The sequence below is a fragment of the Podarcis vaucheri genome, assembly GCF_965113315.1.
Source record: "Podarcis vaucheri genome assembly, chromosome: 6".
Lineage (NCBI taxonomy): Eukaryota > Metazoa > Chordata > Lepidosauria > Squamata > Lacertidae > Podarcis > Podarcis vaucheri.
Window position 1 is genome coordinate 13,126,306 of NC_138764.1, and position 27,486 is coordinate 13,153,791.

Genomic DNA, 27,486 nt, shown 5'->3' on the forward strand with positions numbered 1-27,486 from the left:
TCCAGAAATAGGTCTAAATTATGTCTGAGTCATCGTAATTACGAGCAGTCGTAGGTGTGATCAGCGCCCTCTCAGAATAAAAATATTATGGATAATGGGAACTCAACCAAAATTGTGAAAACTCTTCTCAGCTGGCAAATACATTTATCCGTTGCTTTTCTAAGCAACGTTCTTTTAAACAGAATAGCAAAAGTACCAAGAATGAATGCAAGATTAATCCTAAGAATTCACAGATCAGCTCATGAAAGGAGAACTAATTATTTCTCTTCAAAACAGACCTTTTAGTATAAGTGGGACAGGGGAAGGGAATCTTCTTTTTGGGAGACACATGCCAAAAAAATGAGAGGGGCCAGAAGGCAAAAGTAGCCAATGCCACAGACGTGCTTAAATCAGATATGCCAAATGACACATGCAGAAACAAATAATCAAGTTGAAGTGGCTTAAATAAGGCTGTTTTGATCCTTCTATCTGGCCTATATTCAGATACACATATATATAATGATGTGATTTGACTACCTGCAAACATCAGTTCTGATACATCAGGTTTAACGTGGAGGCATGTAAAGAGCGGCAAAGCAGACTGTGCTTTGTTGATTTTCTCTTTCATATCAGACAAAGTGTTGTTCATTCTCTACAGGGAAAAAAGAGAGCAGAAATAATTTAAAGAATAGAGTTAGCAATCCAGCTAGTATCTGGTCGCTTTTGTGAAATCGTTCAAGAAGGCAGAGGACAACAGAACTACTCACAGAAAACTAATAATAATAATAATAATAATAATAATAATAATAATTTATTATTTATACCCCATCTTCTTAAGTTTGATTAGTGCAACACATTGTATGTCGGGCTGCCTCTGAAGATGGTTTGGAAACTTCAGCCGGTGCAGAATTCAGCGACCAGGTTGCTAAGCATATAGTGTCAATCCTGGCTCAATTAAACTGTCTGCCAATTAGTTTCTGGACCCAATTCAAAGTGGTGGTTTAAGACCTGTAAAATCTTAAATGACTCAGGACTGCAATACCTCAAAAACTGTCTCTCCCCATATGAACCAATAGGGACACTGTAGTAGTCATCTGAGTCCCTTCTTCGTGTGCCTTCTCCACGAAAGTTCTGGAGGATGGCGACACAAGAATGGGCCTTGTCCCAAGAGGCTCACCTTGCACCTTCATTACATAGTAAAGGTAAAGGGTAAAGGGACCCCTGCCCATTAGGTCCAGTCATGACCGACTCTGAGGTTGTGGCGCTCATCTTGCTTTATTGGCCGAGGGACAGTTTCCGGGTCATGTGGCCAGCATGACTAAGCCGCTTCTGGCGAACCAGAGCAGCGCACGGAAACACCGTTTACCTTCCCGCCGGAGCGGTTCCTATTTATCTACTTGCACTTTGACGTGCTTTCAAACTGCTAGGTTGGCAGGAGCAGGGACCGAGCAACGGGAGCTCACCCCGTCGCGGGGATTCGAACCGCCGACCTTCTGATCGGCAAGTCCTAGGCTCTGTGGTTTAACCCACAGCGCCAATCGCGTCCCTTAGCGCCATGCAAAAAAAATCCCTTTACCCCAGGCTAACTATATTGCCTTCTACACTGGGGGTGGAGATTGTTTTTGTTTGTTACTGTGGTATGATTTTTTGTGTTTTTAGATTGCAAACCACCCTGTGATCTTCAGATGAAGAGCGCTATAGAGATTTGATTAATAATAATAAGCCAAGCAAGCCCACCCTATTCTCAAAAGCCTTGCCCAGAATCAATTATTGAACAATATACAAAGATTAAAGCAGTAATAAAACTACAAAACAGCATATGTGCAATTCAGTCCAATAGGAAATAGATACTTTCAATTGGCTTTTTAATTAACTATTGTGCTGATTAATTGCTAGTGCTCGTTTTAATTAATTAAAACAACAAGACAGTAATTAAAACAGGAATGGAGAACCTGTGGTCCTCCAGATGTTACTGGATTAAGAATGATGGCAACTAAAACCAGTGGCTACTTGAGAATGATGGGAATTGGAGCCGAACGTCATCTAGAAGGCCACAGGTATCCTATATCTGCATTAAACAATAATTTAGAATAATAATTTATTATTTATACCCCGCCCATCTGGCTGAGTTTCCCCAGCCACTCTGGGCGGCTTCCAATCAAGTGTTAAAAACAATACAGCATTAAGTATTAAAAACTTCCCTAAACAGGGCTGCCTTCAGATGTCTTTTAAAAAGAAGATAACTGCTTATTTCCTTCACATGAAGGGAGGGCGTTCCACAGGGCGGGCGCAACTACCAAGAAGGCCCTCTGTCTGGTTCCCTGTAACCTCACTTCTCACAATGAGGGAACCGCCAGAAGGCCCTTGCCGCTGGATCTCAGTGTCCGGGCTGAACGATGGGGGTGGAGACGCTCCTTCAGGTATACAGGACCGAGGCCGTTTAGGGCTTTAAAGGTCAGCACCAACACTTTGAATTGTGCTCAAAATGTACTGGGAGCCAATGCAGATCTCTCAGGACCGGTGTTATGTGGTCCCAGCGGCCACTCCCAGTCACCAGTCTAGCTGCCACATTCTGGATTAATTGCAGTTTCCGTGTCACCTTCAAAGGTAGCCCCATGTAGAGCGCATTAAAGCACCAATTATACACCAGATCGTCATAGAACATTCCATAAACAAAACTTCAAGACCAAGGCAAATTTTGAAATATTTCAGCAGTGTCAAAGAGCGAAAAGGTTTTGCACAAAGCAGACTTGAGCTGCTGGGGCACCTTTTTCCATCTCCACAGAAATGTTTGCATCATAAACAAATGTTGTTTTAGAACTGCAACATAACAGAATTTTATACCATACTTGTGGGCTTGGCCAGCAGACACTGCCTCAATGGACACTGAAGTTACACAAATTGTTTATCAATTGTAACATTATTATACAGCGTAAAAAAAAAAAACTGTGGGAGAGTCTTGATAAATAAATATGTGGACTTTGTGAATTCTTTTGAAGGTTTGAGAGAGAAATAAGCTCATAATACAAAACTTGACATCACACATACAAAACAACAGATAGATGTACTGATTTGCAAAGCAAAAAGTAAACTGATCGGCCCAAAAGATTTTTGACCGTGCTACAGTAAAACCTGCGCTGCCTCCAAGTTTTATTTGCAAACTTACATTTTGGATGAGAGTTTCTCCAATCAACATTCCAAAGATATCTGTAAATGTAACAGGCTGCCCAGACCTCTTCTTTTTCCATAATGCTTCAATATATCGCTTTACTTTCTGAGGAGTGAGCAGTTTTAATGGGTTGTGACTGACACAGTTCTTCAGCTCCTCATTTATTTCCTTTGGTCCTTTTACTGGAAAATCTGGGTGAGAGTACAAGCTTGACATATACCTGCAAATGGCCACAACCAAGTTTAGAGTGAACATCTGAAATCATTTCCACCAGCAGCTGAAGATGTTTCAGAACCAAGGTAAAAATATTGATTAACTCCACCCTCCGGATAAAAATATTGATTAACTCCACCCTCCGGATGATTTAAGATGGCAAGAGAAACGATATACTGTAAAATATATGAATCAGGAGCAAACTTATTGGGGGGGGGGGTGTTTCTGTTTCATCTGAAGATGAAATTACAAAATTTCCTACGCTGCAATATTTCATTCATGTAGGGACGCCGCTGGTGCTGTGGTCTAAACCACTGAGCCTCTTGGGCTTGCCGATCAGAAGGTCGGCAGTTTGAATCCATGCAAAGGGGGGAGCTCTCGTTGCTCTGTCCGAGCTCCTGCCAACCTAGCAGTTTGAAAGCTCGCCAGGGCAAGTAGATAAATAGGTACCACTGCAGTGGGAAAGTAAATGGCGTTTCCGTGTGCTCTGGCACCCATTGCGGACTGCGCCAGTAATGGTTTAGTCATGCTGGCCACACGACCTGGGAAGCTGTCTGCGGACAAACGCCAGCTCCATCAGCCAGAAAAGCGAGATGACTGCCACAAACCCATAAAAAAAAATCCCTTTTTAAAATTTCATTCATTCAGAAAGTATTTTAAAATCACAGAATCAAAGCACCAGAAGAGCCTAGAGCAGTGATGGCCAAACATGGCCCTCCAGCTGTTTTTGGACTACAACTCCCACCATCCCTAGCTAACAGGACCAGTGGTCAGGGATGATGGGAACTGTAGTCCCAAAACAGCTGGAGGGCCACGTTTGGCCATCACTGGCCTAGAGGCACAAGCCAGACGCTCCGTCAACTATTAACTGAAAAGGAATTTGCTTCTGCATTGGTTTCCATTCCTGCAACCTGGTTAACAGGATCTGCAGATAAGGAACTCAGGAAGTTCCTATTCAAAACCATTCCAACTTTTCATACATTGACCTACATAGAAAGAATGAGATTTGAAGGAAGTTATTATTATATAAGAAAGTTGAGATGAGGACAGTTCAGTGGGGAAACATACCATGTGGATCCAGATAAGCCAGCGATATATGTTGCACAGTCCAGAATTCCAGATTCATACAGTGCTTTCATCACCCCAGCAAACCCCACTGTGGCACGGAATCCACCACCAGATCCCAATATTGCAATCACCGGTACCTGGATAAGCATACAATAAAGATGGGTTTTTAAACATTCAATGTGTGTGGCTTAGTTTATCTGTCTACTGAATTTTTTTTAAATGAATTTTTATTGGAAATTTTATTTACAACATAACACTGAAATATTATGTCTACTGAAATTATTTTGTTCCTACAGACCTAGATAGTTTCTGGATCACCCAGAGGCAATAAAATCACCTCTGAGAAAGACTGTGGGTCAGTGTGAAATATATTCCACAGCTTCAAATAAAAACATTCTCTTCCATTCTTCTTTTCTATCCATGCCTCACCCTTCCATTTTCTGTTGCCCTCCCTGCTGTCAAAATTTACAATGTAAGCTCCTTAGAGTGTAAATACATAGCAAACCCCTCTTTATGTTACTTTGTAAATCAAATTATACATTTATGTTGCTGCAGAATTAAAACATAGGGATGCGGGTGGCGCTGTGGGTTAAACCACAGAGCCTAGGACTCGCTGACCAGAAGGTCAGCGGTTTGAATCCCCGCGACAGGGTGAGCTCCCGTTGCTCGGTCCCTGCTCCTGCCAACCTAGCAGTTCAAAAGCACGTCAAAGTGCAAGTAGATAAATAGATAAATCTGGTGGGAAGGTAAACGGCGTTTCCGTGCGCTGCTCTGGTTTGCCAAAAGCGGCTTAGTCATGCTGGCCACATGACCCAGAAGCTGTACGCCGGCTCCCTTGGCCAATAAAGTGAGATGAGCACCACAACCCCAGAGTCGGTCACGACTGGACCTAATGGTCAGGGGTCCCTTTACCTTTACCTTAGAATTAAAACAAGCTGCCAAAATTATTCGACTGGTACACCTCTGACTTTTGCTTCTGACTCAACTGAACAATCTGATCCTATTTAGATACTGCTTTCTCCTCAACTCCCACAGTCGTTCTGCCCTTTTTGGTGGTCCACAGTCACTTTTTCAGGTTTATACAAAAGAGTCTGATGCTACATTAGATATCATACCATCTAAACTAAGATTCCCACTCTCCTAAGCCTAAAGGAAAAATAAAAATGAGGGTGGGAGGGAGAGAGAGACTGGTCTAATTGTTTAAAATTAAGATTAAAATAAAGTCCCAAACATGCGACAACCTCCAGAAAACAAATCCTAGCATCCAGATTTTGCCAGCAGAGGCTAGAAAATGAGTGTGTTGAACTTTAAAACAAGAAACTGCAAGACTATAGATAGCAGGAACAGAGAATAAATCTCAAAGTCAAGCATTAACAAAGCCAACTGAGTAAATATGCTCAGCACCAGATATGCTGCTGTGGTATTTTAACAGTCTGGACTACAGACACACCTGTTCAGTAACTTCGTTGCGGAACTTTGTTGTTTTATGAGTTTTTGCATTAAAAAAACTCACTACTGAGATTCTGACAGCAACAGCCATCTTAGCTACTGACATGAGCCTTTCAAACTTACATCACGGGTAGAGGTGAGGTCTGTCCCCAGGAAATTGTTCAGATGGTGCATTACTTTAGTTTTCCGCTGCTCTCGGAAAGACTTTTCCTCATCACACAGTGCCATGCTGAAACGAAGGTCTGTTGATGAGCTGCCCGGCAAAAAACAGAGAAGTTTTACAGCATGAAATTATATGAAAATGATGTACCGATGATATTTAACACCAGGCATCGGCAAACTCCAGCCCTCCAGATGTTTGGGAATACAATTCCCATCATCCTTGACCACTGGTCCTGTTAGCTAGGGATGATGGGAATTGTAGTCCCAAACATCTGGAGGGCTGGAGTTTGCCTATGCCTGTATAACACCAAGTAAAATTGCAAAAATGTATAAAACAAGCTCAAATTTGTTTTTATCATATGCGGTGGACATGTATAGGCTTTCTGGGAAATTATATATAATGAATTAAAGAAAATGTTTAAGAATACATTTGTTAAGAAACCAGAAGCCCTTTTGTGAGGTATTAACAGCTGAAGAGTTACCAAAAGAGGATAAAATACTTTTTATGTATGCAACAACAGCAGTGAGAACTGACTATGATAACTAATGGCAATTATATGTCAGTGCTGTTGTAAATTTTTATATGGGAGTGGCTGATAGTTGCTGATACTCTACTCTGCGACCACCAAGAGACTTCATTTAGACTTTATTTTCCCAACACAAAGACAGTTAACCATCTTTAATCCTATTAAAATCAATGGGCCAAGCGCATTTAACTGTGTTTAATTGTTCCCTCTGTGTTTTAAAAGAAGAAAAAACAGCAACCGCCATGAAAACTAGACATTTGCCCTTTAAACTTGAACTGTACGTTAGAAGTCATATTCTGTGTTCTGCAGAAAGGTTATAGTCTAACAGATTTCTAGGCTTTCTAGTTTTATGTACCCAAAATCTGCAACATTTTTAGAATATTGCAAATATTGCTTAGAATCTAGTATGGTACATTTGAATCCCACCAGTTTAAATAAGTGGGATAATTAAGCACATGTTCAAGTGCCTCCCCTGAAGATTAATGGGGCTTGCTGGATAATACAAACTTCCTACCTGATATTTTTAATGCTAAGTTATTCTAACAGTTAGCTCTACACAGTTAATTTTACAGCTTCACACTTAAATTTACGAAACATAGCAAGGCAACAACAACCAAAACCTACTCTCAAAACCACACTGCTTCTGAAATCTCTAAATTTCTGTTTTTGTTGCATCAAGATGACTTACCAAACTTCAAGAGATACCTCCAAAGTAACGGTAATGACCTAAACAAGACAAGTTACAATAGGATCAGATTCTTGTGTGGAATGCTCATGGTCTTTCTTTGCAGTTAAATGATAACCCACAACAAAAAAAATGTAGTTCACTCAACGATGCAATTAATTAAGCTGTGGAATGGCAGAAACTTTCAGAAAGTACAGAACTTAAGAGGGCTACTAAGTAAGATTAAAATTAAAACCCTCATAGGATCAGACCCAAAGGTCCTGTTTCTCACAATGGCTAGGCAGAATTCCAGCAAGTTTAAAGAAACAGACCAAAGCTTGTAGGTTACTTCACCCCCATCGTTCAGCCTGGACACTGAGGTCCAGCTCCAAGGGCCTTCTGGCAGTTCCCGCACTGCGAGAAGCGACGTTACAGGGAACAAGGCAGAGGGCCTTCTCAGTAGTGGCACCTGCCCTGTGGAACGCCCTCCCATCAGATGCCAAGGAAATAAACAACTATCTGACTTTTAGAAGGCATCTGAAGGCAGTCCTGTTTAGGGAAGTTTTTAAGGTTTGATGTTTTGTCATGTTATTAATATTCTGTTGGAAGCCGCCCAGAGTGGCTGGGAAAACCCCAGCAGATGAGAGGGGTATAAATAAATTATTATTATTATTATTATTATTATTATTATTATTATTATTATTATTATTATTATTATGACAATGCAGGAGTGGCTAGAGAAAAGGGGTGGCAGTGCATGTCACGCTTCCATTGGTGTGCGTGTACAGCACTGAACTCCCTACTGCTCTTCATCTTTCCCACCCTGGTGGCTTTGTACTGCTAACCTTTCCTGTCACCTGTTCCTGAAACCATCACCTGGTGTAGCGGCCTTACAACTTTCACGACACTGCTTTAATCCTAAGCTGCTGCAAAATACCCTCTTTAACTTCTACAATTCACCTTACTTTCACTATACAGTGTTACCTTGGTTCTCAAATGTAATCTGTTCCGGAAGTCCGTTCCGAAACCAAAGTGTTCCAAAACCAAGGTGTGCTTTCCCATAGAAAGTAATGCAAAACGGATTAATCCGTTCCTGACTTTTAAAAACAACCCCTAAAACAGCAATTTAACATGAATTTTACTATCTAACGAGACCATCGGTCCATAAAATGAAAGCAATAAACAGTGTACTGCAGTCGCATAATCAATCCACCAGTAGCTGAACTGGGTTCCACACAGTCACAAAAACAAAACAAAAAGAGCCGCGAAAACAAAAATGCAAAATGAATTGCAAAAACAGACAAACCTCAGCGTAACACTCAAAACGGAAGTGTGGCACTCAAATTGGAAGCGTGACACTCAAAACGGAGCACGTTCAGCTCCCGAAAAAGTTCGCAAACCAGAACACTTCCGGGTTTGCAGTGTTTGGGTTCCAAGCTGTTTTGAATACCAAAGCGTTTGAGAACCAAGGCACCACTGTATCCATTTACTACTGTAAATACAGCACCACCTTAACTTGGACCACCTTCTCTGCTCTTGTTGGGTTATTTGCTTGTTTGGTGCCTTTAAACAAGACACCCCCAAGGCAGTTTACAGAAGAAAAGGTTGACTTCTTCCGCCTCGGGCAGCCAAGTGTCTTGGACCGACTTCGTCCACAGCCCTCTTCCCTTTGTGGATAATTTTCCCCAGCTCCATCTGCTCCCAACTCCTTAAAAATATTTAGCACTAAGGAGACATAATTAGAGGCAAACCACAAACGAAAAGCCAGCCGACAGATCCTCCCTTCCTGTGTGCTTAACTTAGATTCCCCTCCGGCTCTCTTTGCCAAGTGGTGAGCCAAACAAGCAGCCTGGCTCCAGGTCAATTGTTTCTCCCTGGGTGGCAAAAATAAAGTCTTTTTTCTTCTTTTGGTCTGCCCAGCTCCTGAAAGCACCATATATATTGATAGTGCTGATCATAAAAATAAATATCGCCCTTCTCTCTTCCACGGACATTTTAGAAGTGTGCCTTCCCCCATATCAACCTTCTCAGTGGTGGTTATTAGGATGGCGGCTAACAGACTGAGGCTGAATCCTGACAAGACAGAAGTACTGTTTTGGGGGGACAGGGGGCAGGCGGGTATGGGGGATTCCCTGGTCCTGAATGGGGCAAATGGCCTAGGAGCCATTTTGGACTCACAGCTGTCCATGGAGGCGCAGGTCAATTCTGTGTCCAGGGCAGCTGCCTACCAGCTCCGTCTGGTACACAGGCTGAGACCCTACCTGCCCACAGACTGTCTTGCGGGAGTGGTGCATGCTCTAGTTATCTCCCGCTTGGACTACTGCAATGCGCACAATGTGGGGCTACCATTGAAGATGACTTGGAAAATACAACTAATCCAGAATGTGGCAGCTAGACTGGTGACTGGAAGTGGCCACTGGGACTATATATATAAAGGATCTTCACTGGCTCCGAGTACGTTTCCGAGCACAATTCAAAGTGTTGGTGCTGACATTTGAAGCCCTAAATAGCCTCGGCCCAGTATACCTGAGGGAGCGTCTCCACGCCCATCATTCAGCCCAAACACTGAGGTCAAGTGCTGAGGGCCTTCTGGGGGTTCCCGCACTGCGAGAAGTGAGGTTACAGGGAACCAGGCAGAGGGCCTTCTTGGTAGCGGCACCCGCCCTGTGGAACAACCCCCCCCCCAATCAGTTGTCAAAGAAATTAACAACTATCTGACGTTTAGAAGACATCTGAAGGCAGCCCTGTTTAGGGATTTTTTTCAATGACTGATGTTTTAATAAAAAAATTCCTTCCATTAGCACCTTAAAGACCAACTAAGTTTGAAGTTGTTGTGGGTAAGGACAAATTGGCAGAGTTTTAATGATGTTTTAATGTGTGTGTGTGTGTGTGTGTGTGTGTGTGTGTGTGTATATATATATATATATATATATATATATATATATATATATGCAGGTTTTGGTGTCTTCGGGTGTCTTCCCGTGTAAGAGTCGGGGTGTCTGGGCGACGTTTCGACGAGGTCTCACTCGTCATCTTCAGGCTGGAGCTTTCGGCTTCTAGTTACTGGAACAGAGCAGAATCTGGTGTTTGAGTTCCTATAAATACTGTTGAGGGGTGTGGTGTATACACCACACCCCTCAACAGTATTTATAGGAACTCAAACACCAGATTCTGCTCTGTTCCAGTAACAGAAGCCGAAAGCTCCAGCCTGAAGATGACGAGTGAGACCTCGTCGAAACGTCGCCCAGACACCCCGACTCTTACACGGGAAGACACCCGAAGACACCAAAACCTGCATTCCTGTACCCGTGAAAATCTACGAAAGCAAATATATATATATATATATATATATATATATATATATATATATATATATATATATATATATATATATATATTTTGTTGGAAGCCGCCCAGAGTGACTGGGGAAACCCAGCCAGATGGGTGGGAAATAAAGTCTTCACCAAGGAAAATGGTAATATTACTAATAGTGTAAAAAATGTTGCAATTGCCTTGCCATTTCCCCAAGCTCTTTCTCTCCTGGGAAAGCATTACCAAGCTAATCCAACGGCAATAAGGATCTAGTTTTAATCATTTTTTAAATGCACATCATGCTCTTTTCCTGTGATCAGCACAGTTAATAACATTGTCTCATTATACAAGTAAATCACAACAGCCTTGTAAGCCAAGTTACTATTGTTTGAAAGGGCCCTGGCTTCACGTCATACTAAATTCCACCATGATTAAAAAAGGATATCACCGTTTGACATGGTTACATGGGATACATTATATAAAAGAACTGCTTCTATACACTCATTGAATCAATGTATTTATATGTTTTGGGTTATACTGCTGTCTTTTAACTTGCATTTTGCATTTAATTCATTTTACAGTAGGCTGCTGTTAGTCCTACTGAAAAGTTTGATTTTGAAGCTTATGGACTTCCACACTGGGGCCTTCAGGTGCGGAGCAGATTTGAAATACTTTAATGACTAGAGACACTCTTAGCCCTCCATAATACTGCACAATGCCAGCTTTGCCACTGACATCAATGGAACGGATATTCTACCAGCGGCATTTTGAAACCTACTTTATTGATGATGAGTGAGACCTCTTTCTTCTCTCCCACTTTCAAAGAAGATATGGGGAACGTTGCTGTACCAATTGTCTCATCCATCACATAATTTGCATCCATAAGAGTGACCTGCAAAAGATAAACATTATTTTTTTTTTTAAAAAAAAAACCACCTATTTGCCTTTATGATGACATTCATTAAAGGCTACATATTTGCCAAGCAATTATTAGTACACCTTTGTCAGATATGGCAAAGCAATTGCACAGAGGGACCAAACTTGATATATCTAAGCATTTTCTTTTTCTTTTGTCATCCAATCGCCTTTCTCTACTGCCATTTCTGATTTACATTTTTTGGTCCCGTTCTCTATCTAGACCACTAGTATAGATATCTGGTTTCCTGTTCCTCAGTATGAATGGGCAGAATCTGCTTATGTACCAAGCACCTATTTTTCAATATATCTTGCCAGGAGTCTAGGGCAGCTGCAAATTTGCCCACCTCATTCCTAAGCCATGATGGGTCATTTAAAAATATTAATGTAGAAAAAAAATCAAATTAAGCAGGAAAGAGGAAAATTCAAGCATTTGTGTACATTAGTACACAACAAACAGAGCATGAATGAGGAAAATAAAATATTAAAATCTGGCAGAAATATGCTTAATGAAGAGTCACCATCAGTAGACAAAAACATTTTGAAATAGTGGGCAAAATTTGCCCAAAGACACAGACTATTCTAATGTCAGAGCAGCCACATACTAGAATGAGGCATGGAAAGTATTCTGAGATCAAGACAGGCATCTGGGGGCCAGTTCAAAAAATGCAATATTATGATATGATTTTTAATCAGTTGGGTATTCAGTGTATGAATTGAGACTTGTGGGAATTGATTCCCTTGAAACAGTGTTTTATTCTGAGGTGATATGTGAATCTTATCTGTAATAGTCCATTTCCTGCATACAACTCACTACAGTGGTACCTTGGCTCTCGAATTTAATCCGATCCAGGAGTCCATTCGACTCCCGAAATGGTTTGAAAACCAAGGCTTCCTGCACTCAATCGGAAGCCGTGTCCGACGTTCGGCTTCCAAAAAACGTTCGCAAACTGGAACACTCACTTCCGAGTTTGGGAGCCAATTCGTTTGACAACTAAGCCATTCAGCTACCAAGGTGCCACTGTACTTGGTGCTGCAGCTATTAAAATAATTAACTCGCAGATGTGTGCCAACAGTTGCACAGAATATGACATTCCAACATCATAAAGATGTTGATCTATAGCCATTTCTTTACTTTTCCCTCCTTTGCTCATTCTCACAGTGTAGAATGGAGATCATCAGTAAGTGGCCCCAAGGGCAGGGGAATGTAAAAGGAAATGCTGAACATATACATTACTCTGATGACCATATAATTTTGCAAAATTTTGTGTTATTATTTTGTAGTTAACACCAGCTGAAGCGGACACTTAATCTCCACTTCAGCCTGGCCCCATACACCAGAGGCAGGAGAAAGTAAATGGCAATTAAATTCAAGAGGTAAAGGAAACTTTGAATTTCATGAACTCTGGTAAGTATGCTCAGAAATATCATTTCCAACTACAGAGTGGTGGACAAGGTTTTGCCTGCCACTTTTAAGCTCTTCTAGCTGTTAGATTTCCCCCTCTTCTTCTCAAAGGCCAGGTTTATTTGCTTGGGAATAGGGCTGGGGAGAAAATGAGACCAGTAGGAATGGCTGGCAAAGCCCATTTCCAGCTAGACCAAATTCAGAAGGGTCTGGGCCCAGCTCAGAATGGAGTGTTTCCATCTTTTTGAATCCTTATTTCAAATTTCACCAGCTTTGCATTTCCCCCATCACTAGCTAGTTCATGGGTGTCATTCTTTCAGTTGTCAAACTAACAACATTGGTTAACAAATTTGCTTGAAAAATAGAATTTAAGCAGAGAAGGGTAGGCCTCCACAATGATACATTTCTAAGCACCGAATTACAAACTAAATTTTATAATGTGTACATTATAGAAATGGGATAATAGATAGTAGAGAGAAAGCATTTTTGCAAATGGCACTGCATTACTGTCAGATAAACACTCTTATCCAGCCTACACAACATTATTGGTTCTTTAGTGTTAGCTTTCAGATTTTTCGTCATGTGTTTCCATAAGCAGCTGAGCATGTCAATTTAAATTATTAAATCTATTACAATAAAAGAAGGTTCCCAAATGTTCCTTTTTAAAGCTGCCCAGTGGGAAATTATTTCAATTCACCATAGTCATAGCAACAGAAATGAGCGAACTAGCTAGCCCCTTAAGAAAATTCCTTTCGATATTTTTTTCCTGCCTCCGAGAATAAGGGAAGTTCATATAATGCGTACTAAGAACAGCATAAAGAGAAGTAAAAGAGGATGTTGCTGGAATGAAAGCCCCAGTTTGGAACAGATATACTCATTTAAGCTCAGCACACATATACCATGCATGAGAGTATTGGTTTTCCTTCTATCACAAGAACCAGTAGACCTTCTGCAGGCCCCTTGCTACTACTCATAATCTCCTAGATAATGTGGTGAATGGATGTGGTTACACAGCGTTGAGTGAAGAGAACCACACTCAATTATGTTCTCAGAGTTGCTCATTTCTTTACTCGTTTTGTTTGTTCCAGTTGTAGCATTTTTTAAAAAAGTCAAAGGCTCAGTTCTGTTGAGATATGAAAGCTTTGCCTCACATATAATGAGTTAAAGAAACTTTTCAGGTATACCTTTCCAAAAAAACTGGAGGCATTCTTATTAGGGATAATAGGGGATGAAATAAAAAAGGATGATCACAAGCTACTTCAATATGCCGTGGTGGCAGCTAGGATTCTTGTAGCACAAAAATGGAAGTCATCAGAGATCCCAACAGTTACGGAATGGCAGGAAAAAGTTTTTGAATATACGGAATTAGCGAAAATGACATATAAGATCCGACACCAAAAAGGGTCAAAGTTTGTAGAAGAATGGAGTAAATTTGTAACGTATATAGAAACTAACTGTAGAAATCTAAGAACTATAGCAGGATTAACATAATTCTTGTGACGTGTATAAAAAAATAGAAGAAACTGTAAGAGAAGATGCATACCAAAAAAACCACGACTGGAAAGGAAGGAAGTTTTACATTTAGCGCAATGTAAATAAGATGACATTAAGAATGATTGTAAAGAGTGTTTTATTTTGGGGTTTTTTGCCTTTTTTGGAAAATGTCAATAAAAAGCATTATAAAAAAAAAAGCTTTGCCTCACAAAATTTCCTTATCTTATTTACCCCGCCATTAAAGCCATTCTACAAATGGGGAACGAGGTCGATGACCTTCTCTTCTCCAAACCTCTCAAGAAGCCCACAGATTGCTCTCTCTTCTCATACTGAGTGAGACAGATCTCACCGAGGTGGGCGACTCCTGGCTGGGCTATATCACTTCAGACTGCCAGTGGGGATTCACATGTTACTCCAAACAAATTAACTCCCTGACCATAGAAAACTCAATGTAAATGGGAACAGTTCAAGCATAGCTTGATATATCCATTTCCCACACAAAGCTATCTTTTGGGGGAAGAGTTCCATTATGTGAGCTCTCACCTGTAACCTGATGTAAAAAGGTAAAGGACTCCTGGGAGGTTAAGTTCTGCCAAAAGCGACTATGGGGTTGCGGCGCTCATCTCGCTTTCAGGGCGAGGGAGCCGGTGTTTGTCCACAGACAGCTTTCCGGGTCATGTGACCAGCATGACTAAGCCACTTCTGGCGCAACGGGACACCGTGATGGAAACCAGAGCACACGGAAGTGCCGTTTACCTTCCCGCCACAGTGGTACCTATTTATCTACTTGCACTGGTGTGCTTCCGGACTAAGTTGGCAGGAGCTGGGACAGAGCAACGGGAGCTCACCCAGCCGCAGGGATTTGAACTGCCAACCTTCTGATCGGCAAGCCCAAGAGGCTCTGTGCTTTAGACCACAGCATCACTCACTACACTACAAACAGTGTACTGTCTCTGTAGGAAATGCCTTAGTCTAGTAATATTTTTGCTCACTTTTTGCTGAACTCCCCAGCCTGTAGCAATGTCCTTGTAAACTCAGGAAATTCATACCTAGAACACTGTGGACTGGAAGCTTGAGGGTTCTGCAAACACATTGCCAATGCTACATTCTTCCTCCCTCTGTCAAACCATGCTTCCGGACACCATTTTGCAAATTCAGCAAAAAAAGATGGATAGACTTAAAAGAATGCAAACTTGTATAAATTATTCTGAATACTACAGTCTTCCTGAGGTAAGTTTAAATATCTTTGGAACAAACCAGCGAAAGATATAAGCAGCCCTGCACATATGACCCCCGGAGCCAATATAATGTGTGCTGGTACCTCCAAAACATTTTCCTGCTTGGGGTCTAAAATTATTTCAAAGGTTTCATTCCACTCGGGGTTCACATTGTTGTTGATGTGTGTCGTTCTCTTTCTGCTATCTGGGGCTGTTGGGATGAACAGTTCCACATAGGGGTCAGGAGTGTCCACTGAAATAAAACAAAGACACGCAGGAATCAGTAACAGACTCTTCAAAAACATGGAGGTAAATCGAACAGCCAATTGCACTCAACAGACTCTTCACCAACTGCACTTCTGTTTGTGTGTTTGTTCTGCGCAGACATATGAAACCCTGGGCTGAACAGATGCTATTTTGCACGTAAGACAACAAATCGAGTTAAGGACACAGCCCTGTGCCCAAGAGGTGCTGGCTAGGGAGAGCTAAAATTTGGCAGAAGTCCTTACATTGGTGCATCTTCGATACACCTCCCACAATTGCCCTGCTCTAACAGGATTTGAAGCACAGAATGCAGTGTTGACTGATCACCATTGCCAGTGAAAGGAACAGAGCAGGCTGGCATGGAAAGAGTAGACTTAATGTCAAATATTTTGCTTGCTCAGAGCCCTCACCTTGCTCCTACAGTAGCACATGACATCAATAAAATACGTGAAACAAGTACAGTAAAGGTAAAGGACCCCTGGACGGTTACGTCCAGTCAAAGGCGAATATGGGGTTGTGGCGCTCATCTCGCTTTCAGGCCGAGGGAGCCGGCATTTGTCCACAGACAGCTTTCCGGGTCATGTGGCCAGCAGGACTGAACCACTTCTGGCGCAACGGGACACCGTGATGGAAACCAGAGCACATGGAAGTGCCGTTTACCTTCCCGCCACAGTGGTACCTATTTATCTACTTGCACTGGCATGCTTTCAAACTGCTAGGTTGGCAGGAGCTGGGACAGAGCAACGGGAGCTCACTACATAGCAGGGATTCTAACTGCCGACCTTCTGATCGGCAAGCCCAAGAGGCTCAGTGGTTTAGACCATAGCACCACCTACTGTGCAGTCACCTCTTATGAAAGAGTTCAACTCCAGGGGCAGCATGTATATGCAAAATTGTGCAAAGATAACAGCTGCCGTCTGAAAGCTGGGGAAACCCCACATGGAGGACCTCCCTGCATCTCCACTGCCAGAGGAAGAAGAAACCTGGCTCCCTTGGCTCCCTTCTGCTCAAGCCTTTTCTTTCCCAACCAGAACCTTCCTTAGGGCACAGCCACACTGGCCTTTTAATAACAGGTGTTATTTACTTAATATACCGCTTAATTGCCAACATGTCTTCTAAGTGATTTAGAAGTATAAAACCAATTACCTATATATATATATATATATATATATATATATATATATATATATATATATATGCAGGTTTTGGTGTCTTCGGGTGTCTTCCCGTGTAAGAGTCGGGGTGTCTGTGCGACGTTTCGACGAGGTCTCACTCGTCATCTTCAGGCTGGTGCTTTCGGCTTCTTGTTACTGGAACAGAGCAGAGTCTGGTGTTTGAGTTCCTATAAATACTGTTGAGGGGTGTGGTGTATAGCCTCCAACGTTCTGGGCAGAGAGGAAGTTCCTAGATTAGTGTGCCTTTTCTTCTTTTGTTCCTTAATTACTTGAGGGATATCTTGAGTGATTTCATGAGTGATATTCTGAATACCACTGGGTGGGTCATTAAGTGTAGATTAGTTGCTAAAGCTTTTGTGTCTTGACCTCTTGAGCTTGTGCCTAACGAAGCCAAGCCAGAGCACAACTAAATGCAGCACAGCCATCTTCTCAGAAAAACTCTTCACAAGCTCAAGAGGTCAAGACACAAAAGCTTTAGCAACTAATCTACACTTAATGACCCACCCAGTGGTATTCAGAATATCACTCATGAAATCACTCAAGATATCCCTCAAGTAATTAAGGAACAAAAGAAGAAGAGGCACACTAATCTAGGAACTTCCTCTCTGCCCAGAACGTTGGAGGCTATACACCACACCCCTCAACAGTATTTATAGGAACTCAAACACCAGATTCTGCTCTGTTCCAGTAACAAGAAGCCGAAAGCACCAGCCTGAAGATGACGAGTGAGACCTCGTCGAAACGTCGCACAGACACCCCGACTCTTACACGGGAAGACACCCGAAGACACCAAAACCTGCATTCCTGTACCCGTGAAAATCTACGAAAGCATATTTATATATATATATACACACACACACATAATTAAAATACGCAATAAAACAAGTCCATCAAAACATTAAGCTAAACATCCAATAAAACAAGCCTATTAAAAGAGCTCAAAAATCATAATAGCTAATACGGCAATTAAAGCAGGAGGTTCAGGTCAGGAGATCAAAGGAATGCTCATGTGAGAAGCTGGTAGAATGTCAATGCATATTTTAGCAGGCAGACCATTTCACAACAGTAGTTGTTGTTGGTATTCGTCTGTCTCGATAGACAATGGAATGTTGCCTCCAGGAGTGAAACAGAGCAACGTGTTTGGCACCGGCTTGGCTGCAGGAGTTGGGTGTCAAGACCCCGAAGCCACCCCCTCGTTGAGAAATAACGCACACAAAGACACAGATATTAGGTTAATGTTATTGGGCATATTTGGCCACAGCTTTATTGATTGCAGAATGTGAGTGGTATTGGCTTAGGCACTGAATGGACCCAACTATATCTGACTCCTGACCGATGCGCAGGAAGTCTGGTAAGGGTAAACCACTGGAAGGGGGAGCCCTGTCAATGCTCCCCCTGGTGTTCCCGTCGGGGTCGTGTCATGGCCCTAGCCCCCAACCCGGGCTTTGGAAAAGATCAACACCCCCGGATTCCTTTAACGGAATATCCTTAAGCTTGGAGGGGCAGGTGATGGCCACACCTCCCCACCCCTAACAAAGTTGTGAGGATTGCTACGTGGTAGGCAAAAACCAAATGGCCAGTGCCAATTTGCCAAGTGGAAAAATTCCTGCCAGGCCCCTCAACGGCGACCAACCAAGGTCCATAGCAAAGCCAGTGCCTAAACCTGCAAAATAGGGAGGGAGGGCGAGTGATTAAGGAAGCGAGCCAAAGAGGAAGCCCTCCGGCTCGCGCCTCCGCTTAAATGGTCCCGGCCACGCCCCTCCGGCCAGTGGATTGGCTGACCAGGCTCTGACATGGCTGGAATCCCCCAGACAACGGGGGAATTAATGGCTTTCCAGTTATTCAAGTGTGTAACCACAACTATGATCTCAACCAAGTGTCGGCCCCCTCAGGACTCCCCCTCTTGCTGTGTTGGAAATACACACCTGACACAGTCTACCATTCCTGTTTCCCACTCAGGAGTGAACCATTTTCTCCAAAATGGCAAAAGCAGTGACCCAAAAATGTCCACAGTCTGAGGTCACCCTGTCAGGGCAGTCCAACAGGCCTTGGTAGTATACAAGGCTAGAGAACAAGGAGCCCTGAGACAGGCCAAATGTTTCCAGCATTCTCCACCGCCTTCTTCCCAGGGTTTTCCAACAGGTGATAAAGGTAAAAGTAAAGGTACCCCTGACCATTAGGTCCAGTCGCAGACGACTCTGGGGTTGCGGCGCTCATCTCACTCTATAGGCCGAGGGAACCAGCGTTTGTCTGCAGACAGCTTCCGGGTCACATGGCCAGCATGACTAAGCCGCTTCTGGCGAAACCAGAGCAGCACACGGAAACACTGTTTACCTTCCCGCCAGAGCGGTACCTATTTATCTACTTGCACTGACGTGCTTTCAAACTGTTAGGTGGGCAAGGAGCTGGGACCAAACAACAGGAGCTCACCCCGTCATAGGGATTCAAACTGCCGACCTTCCGATCAGCAAGCCCTAGGCTCTGTGGTTTAGACCACAGCACCACCTGCATCACTTCCAGCAGGTGATAGGTAATGGTAATGATAAAAGAACCCTGGACGGTTAAGTCCAGTCAAAGACAACTATGGGTTTGCAGCGCTCATCTTGCTTTCAGACTGAAGGAGCCAGCGTTTGTCATGTGGCCAGCACGACTAAACTGCTTCTGGTGCAACAGAACACCATTTCAGAAACCAGAGCTCACAGAAATGCCATTTACCTTCCCACCACAGCGGTACCTATTTATCTACTTGCACTGGTGTGCCTTCCAACTGCTAGGTTGGCAGGAGCTAGGACAGAGCAACGGGAGCTCACCCTGTCACAGGGATTCGAACCGCCAACCTTCTAATCTGCAAGTCCTAGGCTCTGTGGTTTAACCCACAGCGCCACCCGCATCCCATCACCAGCAGGTGATACCAGTAACCAGTCAAGGCAAAAGAGTTGCCAGGGAGAAGCTAGCAAACATACCCACCCCAGTTTCTTACCTTTATAAGTACCTACAGGACTTACAAAGATATCACTTTTCATTGTAGTTATCATCTTGCACAAAATTTACTAATTCAGCTTTTGAGGTTGCTGAGACTCCAATTACATCTGCAAATATTTGTAGGTGAGCAGCAACTTCACTTCAGCAGGTAGCCAAGACGCAATGGCAACTCTCAGTCAAGGATTTTAGATGACTACTTTTTTCTCTTTGCAGAAAGGTTTTCTGCAAAATTTGTCATCAAAGGTTGCCCTCAACACTTCCTTGGAACAGTATCACTGGCCTCCTTCACAATCATCAATAAAGTCCCGAGATTATCAGCTACCAATATGAGAAACAAACTTGCCCCTCTGTGCAATCTGTAGGGCAAGAGACTCTCTCACCACGTGAGACTGCCCCACAGTGCTTTGTGCCATATATATATGTTACCATTCACAAGCAATTAGTTTCATTCGAAGGAATATGAGACAGCATTTGCCACCGAAACCCACAAGTATTGCATAAACCTCTGGCTCTGCCAATTCCAAGAAAACATATATTCATATATGCAGGGAAGGAAGGAAAAATAGATCAGAAACTTACAACAACAAACACATGCACAGGGTTCTGGATGGGATATAACTCTGCCTACCCACCCGGTTTCCTATGCATGCAACTAATTTGAAAATTCATCAGTACTGTAGTAAAGTTAAGCAACATGTGCCAAAGTTTCAAAATTTCAGCATCTCTCTATTTCTTTTGTAATAGCCCCTGGTATTGTTGAGCAAGGCTGAGAATGCATAGGAAAGAGCACATTGATACATTAAATGATCACACATTAATTTCTAAAGGGGGCATATAGCAGATGTCGTGGGCCACAACTGTCACCAGTCCAAGCCAGTATGGCCAATAGTCAGGGGTGATGGGAATTGTAGCCTGAAACATCCGAGAGGAAGAGCAGTGGTCACTCCTATTCTAAATGCTCATACTAGATTGCCTTTCAAACAAAAAGCACACTTTTGGCTTTACTTTCTGTTTTGCCATAAGGACTCAGCAGAACTTTTGCACACACCCCTTTCTTGACCACAGCTAACCTCTAAGTTTCAGTAAATGAACTGCTGAATTCTAAGTCAGTCTAAGAAAAGTAAAGGCAGCAAACACACTCATTGACTTTGCTGCTACAGTGGTACCTCGGGCTACATACGCTTCAGGTTACATACGCTTCAGGTTACAAACTCTGCTAACCTAGAAATAGTACCTCGGGTTAAGAACTTTGCTTCAGGATGAGAACAGAAATCGTGCAGCGGCGGCGCAACGGCAGCAGGAGGCCCCATTAGCTAAAGTGGTGCTTCAGGTTAAGAACAGTTTCAGGTTAAGTACAGACCTCCAGAATGAATTAAGTTCTTAACCCGAGATACCACTGTACTGGGAAGTGTAAAATAACAAGTAAGCCTATCATTTTTTAAAAAATAATACAGTCAACAAAAATGATGTTTAAGGAACCCGCATTACCTTAGACATTGATTCTAACTGGCTGATTACAATTTAAAAGCCAGATAAAAATAGCTAGTTTAAGATTAGACCCCTCTCATACGGGAAGAACCCAGCATGTGTAACTTGGAGCGCATGCACACACCAAAATACCCCACAGAGCGATAGGAACAAAGCTGAAGTGATACTTACGCATGTCGCCAAAAGACCCTTTGGTGACATTCTTGGCTTGCTTAATTGTCACGGTAAAGATGTGCGAATACTGGTGTTCCACCTGCGTGCCAAAACAACAGCTGATGTTAGGAAGGAAATGAAAGGCCACAGAGCGCATAAATCAAACAACCCTCTCCAACCCATTTTCAACTTGTCTAAGACACTCCCCAAGTTTGTTTTCCCAAAAGCAAATGAAGCACCCACTGGAAGACACAGCATCCTGAATGAGAAGTCTTCAGCTTTACTGAACATTGAGACTACATTGAGCGTAACCGACTAGAACTACTCCTGCACAACTGCTCGTTCCCCTCGCCACCACACCTTTGTGTTTTTAATTTTTAGCTTCAATGAATTCAACACTCCTCCCCTCCAAGCACTGGTCTTGCACAGACATTTCGTTAGTCATCAAAAAACACAGCAGGGGCTGAGGAAGCCAAAAGTTGTTTTATAGATGCCTTTAACTTCACCCTGTGCTTGTAATTCCCTCCTACGGGAAAGGTACAATTATACCTAAATACTATATTGCAGAAGGCATACTGTATGCCTATGTGCATGTGGAAATGGGTTTACATTCAGGATACTTACATATACTAGAGCAGTTGTTTTCCAACTTTCTAACTTCACAGGATCCTTTCCACACTGGCCTGGCTCAAACGCCATGCTAAGCCACACAACGGCTTGCCAGGACCATGCAAATGTCCTTTCCTATCAAGACAGGCAGCTTTATTGACGCCACCAGTAACACTGTGTTCTGTGATGTAGTACCCCAACGTTTTGCCCTAACCTGTTAGGCCAGACTCTCTGCTTTACCCCAAATCACCTTCCAGTTTGGCTGCGCAATCAAGGCAGCTTTTGACATCAGCTGGAAGGGAAATTGGCTGGAAGGGCAATTGACTTCTGCTGCCTCTTCCAGGTCTCCTCTCTCAGTGGCTTTTGACACAGTGAGTTGCATTCTTGTATCAGCCCAACTATGAGTTTTAGCTGAGGGTGAAGTTCAGTATTGTGCCATCGGCGTTCTTTAACAACCAGGTTCCTTTCTAATAGCCCCAGGTTCTTCCTTGGACCCTGGCAAGATATATTCTGCAGTTTTGTAGGACCAGGGCCGGATTTAAGTTTGATTAAGCTACTGAAGGTAATGGGGCCCTTTATATGTCCAGCTGTCCTTTGTCAACAACAAATTGCCGCTGTTTTGTCTTGAATATATGCTACAGTATATGGTAATTTATGTACCTAATAGGTATCTAAAGCCATTTGCACATAACAAAATATGTATTTTATCAAAGTAATTGTTGAACTGAAATACAATTAAGAAGAAGTACTGTATATTAATAGTGAAATACAATTAAGAAGTTTATTAATAGTGAAATAATTACCAGTGATATTTTAGGGAGCAGGCTATCAGGTGGGGCCCATTACTTACATCATAGGAGCCTACACAACACAAAACACTGTTGCTGTATATAGGTTTTATTTTATTTGTTTTTTATGTTATATTTTGGAAAGGTGCATCCAGTTTTTTCCTTTTAAATTTTTTTGGGGGCCCCAAGAGAGTGGGGCCCTAAGCTATAGCTTGTTAGCTTATACGTAAACCCGGCACTGTGTAGGACCATACTGAATCTGCAATTGGGAGACCCTACACATTTATGGAGTAGCTGTCCCCAACGTACAGTGGTACCTCGGGTTACATACGCTTCAGGTTACAGACTCCACTAACCCAGAAATATTACTTCAGGTTAAGAACTTTGCTTCAGGATAAGAACAGAAATTGTGCTCTGGCGTCGCGGCGGCAGCAGGAGGCCCCATTAGCTAAAGTGGTGCTTCAGGTTAAGAACAGTTTCAGGTTAAGTACGGACCTCCGGAACGAATTAAGGACTTAACCTGAGATACCACTGTACTGAGGTCACTCAACTTTATTGTCCTTTCAACAGCTAGTCCAGGAACAGATTTATTGGGGTGGGGAGCTGGTTGATAAGAGGAAAACATAATGAGGGTAAAAAACAAATAATTTAAAAGAAATGCTGCTTAGGAATTCCTGTTTTCCGACAGTATCTGCCCAGCTAACGCACCTCAAACACCATAAACAAGGCTGGGTTTTAACAATACAATGGCAGGGTTAACTTGACATTATTGCCAGAATATTAGTTTATTAACTAGCTTAGTTGCCTGGGGCAAATAAGGATCCACTCCAGGAAATAGGCAGAGAACCTTTTATAACAGGGGTGGGAGACCTCAGGCCAAATACAGGCCCCCAGGCCTTTGTATCTGGCCCTCAAGAGTCCACCTAGAACAAGGTGGCAACATGAGGGAACACAACCTCAAGGCTGAAAAAGGTCCCCACTCCCGTTTCATGGAGCGAAAGTTTGTTCTTCTTCTTCTTCCTTCATGCCATCAACAGAAGCGAAAAATATCTGGTGGGGTTAGGGTCCTTTGCTTCTAACTGGCTGGTACTACTGCATGGCTAACAAGGTGCCAGCAAACTTCCTTAGGGAAAGCACGCTGATCTTGCTTCTCTTTTTATAATCAGCACTTTTGTTCAAATGTATCCTTGGGGAGGAAGTACAGGAGAAAAACTCCCCAAAACAAACAAACAGCATGTGAGTATAACAGTGAAAACCATTCATTCATGAAAATGTCTTTAAACAGATCAATAAATACTGTTTGGTTAAAAAGAGAAGATTCATACCTCAAAGGCCGACTCTAAACAATATGCGTTGCAAAACAAAACAAAAAGTTTCCAAGAAGGGAGGGATGATTCCTCCCAAACCTCTATTGATAGAGCGTTCCCTAGTAAAGCCAACCAAAGCTTTCTAGGCCTACTGGAAAAGCCCAGAGTTCGCCCTGACCGTTCCCACAGTGTCCGTGACAGGAACCGCTAAGTCATGGTGCTGAAACTGAATGCATCATGTCCGCACCCGCATTTTCCTTCTACTTCCTTGGGAGCAGCAAGGAAGCTTAAGGAGACGTTTAAGAAAGGGGGAAAGCTTTGTTTCAACAGCTCCCTTCACAAAAGCACGTTTCCTTCTTTGCACAGGGACAGAGAGAACTAAAGATAAAATAATTACTTGCCGATCAAAAGGTCGGCGGTTCGAATCCCCGCGGCGGGGTGCGCTCCCGCTGCTCGGTCCCAGCGCCTGCCAACCTAGCAGTTCGAAAGCACCCCCGGGTGCAAGTAGATAAATAGGTACCACTTACCAGCGGGAAGGTAAACGGCGTTCCGTGTGCTGCGCTGGCTCGCCAGATGCAGCTTTGTCACGCTGGCCACGTGACCCGGAAGTGTCTCCGGACAGCGCTGGCCCCCGGCCTCTTGAGTGAGATGGGCGAACAAACCCCAGAGTCTGTCAAGACTGGCCCGTTCGGGCAGGGGTACCTTTACCTTTACCTTTAAAGGTAAAGGGACCCCTGACCATTAGGTCCAGTCGTGGCCAACTCTGGGGTTGCGGCGCACATCTTGCTTTATTGGCCAAGGGAGCCGGCATACAGATTCCAGGTCATGTGGCCAGCATGACTAAGCTGCTTCTGGCAAACCAGAGGAGCGCATGGAAACGCCGTTTACCTTCCCGCCGGAGCGGTACCTATCTATCTACTTGCACTTTGAGGTGCTTTCGAACTGCTAGGTTGGCAGGAGCAGGGACTGAGCAACGGGAGCTCACCCCGTTGCGGGGATTCAAACCCGTTGCGGGGGTTTAGACCACAGCGCCACCCGCGTCCCTCCCAATTACTTATTAATTGGTTATTGATAGCACTTATATATTCCCTTTCTGCACCAAAGGCAAACAAGGGCAGTTTACAATGCGAAGCATTAACACAAGCAAAAAAAGGTACAGATTTTTCCCAAGACAGCCTTCAGCGGCTTATGACACTAGCTCCCTGGCGTCTGCTTTCCCTCACGGCACCCAGGTCTTGAATGGCCCTGGGGAAAATGGCGGGTGGGGTTTCTCCAACTGTCTTCTCAGGCCACCGATGGGCTCCTTCAGGCACTGGTGGTTATGTGCTCCCTTCTCTTTGGGCTCTCCTCAGAAACACTTATGGTAGTTATATACTTGCATATATTAAGTATAATAATTACTTAGCATGCACGAATAGCACTTTATAGACCATTCAGAACACTTCACATACATTCCTTATAACTAATTTCCAAGATAGGCCATTATTATTATTATTATTATCCTTATATTGAAGACCAACAGGAGAGAAGAGCAGAGGGCCAAAAGCACAGCTGTAAGGCGAGACTGTTCTGACACAACTCCCAAGAAGAATGTAGTTTATGAGAGGGCCCTACTTCTATCAAATTGCTCAAAAGCCTAGAGAAACTACTGAGTCATTTGTCAGGGAAAGGCAGCCAATGTAACACCAATTATTAAAAAGGGATCCGGGGTAGGGGGGATCCTGGAAACTATAAGCCGGTTAACTTAACACCCGTTCCGGAAGAACTGGTGGGAAGCATTGTAGAAGGTGGGACTACCAAGCACATATAAGCACAAGTCTTGCTGAGGGAGAACCAAAATGGCCTCTGTGAGGGCAAGTCCTGTCTCACTAACTGCTGAGAGTTCTGTGACAGTGTTAAACAGCAGATAACAGAGGCGATCTGGCTGACCCTGTGTAGATGGGCCTTTGGTCTGATGTTTGCTTGTTTTTCAGTGATTAAGATAGAAACGATTTTGCTGACACATCAGAAGAAAAGGAACCATTCATCACTGCACCTTACCAATAAATTTTGGAAAAGGCTAGCACCTGGGAGCTCAGCACTATTGGGTTTTTGTGGATTACGTACTATTCAAGTACTGATACTCCCCATGCCTGACATTACCTGCCATAGCATTGTTGCACAACTGAAGAATATATTTGATTACTTCGGCTTTTCAGAAGAGCTTGGACCAACCATGCAACCCAGCTTATGGCAGTAGAATTTCAGCCATTCTTACTAGCCCTCACTAAGCACAAACTGTAAGGCAGAGACAATTGCCCATATATTGCTATTTTAAGTGACAACTCAATACAATCAATAGCTGCTGACTATAGCTCAACAGAACTGCTAATAGGGTGAGAAATCACAACACTCATTCAAATCCTAAAGAAGGAACTCATTGGAAAGTGTTGCTACGTCAGATTACCAAGCTAACAGAAGCTATAAACATTTCTATAATGGGCAGAATTCAGTGTGAACTACCAGAGGAGACATTTATATATTAAATTTGATGAAGAAAAGACATTGCATACTTCAGGTACCGTACAAAGGTAATACAAATAACCCAGAATGTATTCTGTTGAAGCCTAACATGGAAATGTGCAAGAGATGCTGATGACTACTTCTCCCTGCTTCTGAAAACATTCACTCATCAAATGCAGAAGTCAAGTTCATCTATGAAGTCTTTTGTACTGAAGACTTCACTCGACTGACAACAATAGAAGATCATCACTCAATCTAGACTTCAGGAAGACTTCAAGATTCCTAGCTTCCTGACTGGTGTGTATTCATGAGAGGAAGGGCTATAGCTCAGTAGAAGAACGCAACATGAATCAATCATCTCACTCAGAATAAGCTTTCTATGTTTATATGTCATCCAAACCTTCCATGAACGTTCTACTTCTCGTTTTAATCATATCACTTTTCCTCCTGCACAGGCTTCCTTTTTCTCAGCCTGTTTATCTTAAGCTTATTCTTTTGGTCTACTATAAATATTTACTTCTGTTGCTCCTGTTTATTGTCTTAGGAACTCAAAAACTTTTTTTAAAAAAGACAGAGTTAGAGCACAATCCTATCACACACAAACACCCAACACACAAACATATTTATGCCAGGGTTAGGCAGAG

At 43.0% G+C, this 27,486-nt stretch overlaps 1 protein-coding gene and 1 long non-coding RNA gene across 2 annotated transcripts in view; both read right to left on the reverse strand.

Annotated features, from left to right (window-relative positions):
• The window catches only part of LOC309533923, a 59,232-nt gene that overhangs the window by 23,088 nt on the left and 8,658 nt on the right, over positions 1 to 27,486 (reverse strand). The window lies entirely within an intron of this gene.
• Positions 1 to 27,486, reverse strand: part of PLA2G4A (phospholipase A2 group IVA) — an 83,698-nt gene that overhangs the window by 19,405 nt on the left and 36,807 nt on the right. Inside the window, exons 3-10 of the mRNA XM_082225469.1 lie at positions 21,655 to 21,736; positions 15,679 to 15,827; positions 11,322 to 11,435; positions 7,256 to 7,293; positions 6,002 to 6,131; positions 4,430 to 4,566; positions 3,146 to 3,368; positions 517 to 631 (exon numbers count right to left, since the gene is read on the reverse strand). Of these exons, the coding sequence (XP_082081595.1) occupies positions 517 to 631; positions 3,146 to 3,368; positions 4,430 to 4,566; positions 6,002 to 6,131; positions 7,256 to 7,293; positions 11,322 to 11,435; positions 15,679 to 15,827; positions 21,655 to 21,736 (988 nt within the window). The remainder of the gene's footprint in view (positions 1 to 516; positions 632 to 3,145; positions 3,369 to 4,429; positions 4,567 to 6,001; positions 6,132 to 7,255; positions 7,294 to 11,321; positions 11,436 to 15,678; positions 15,828 to 21,654; positions 21,737 to 27,486) is intronic.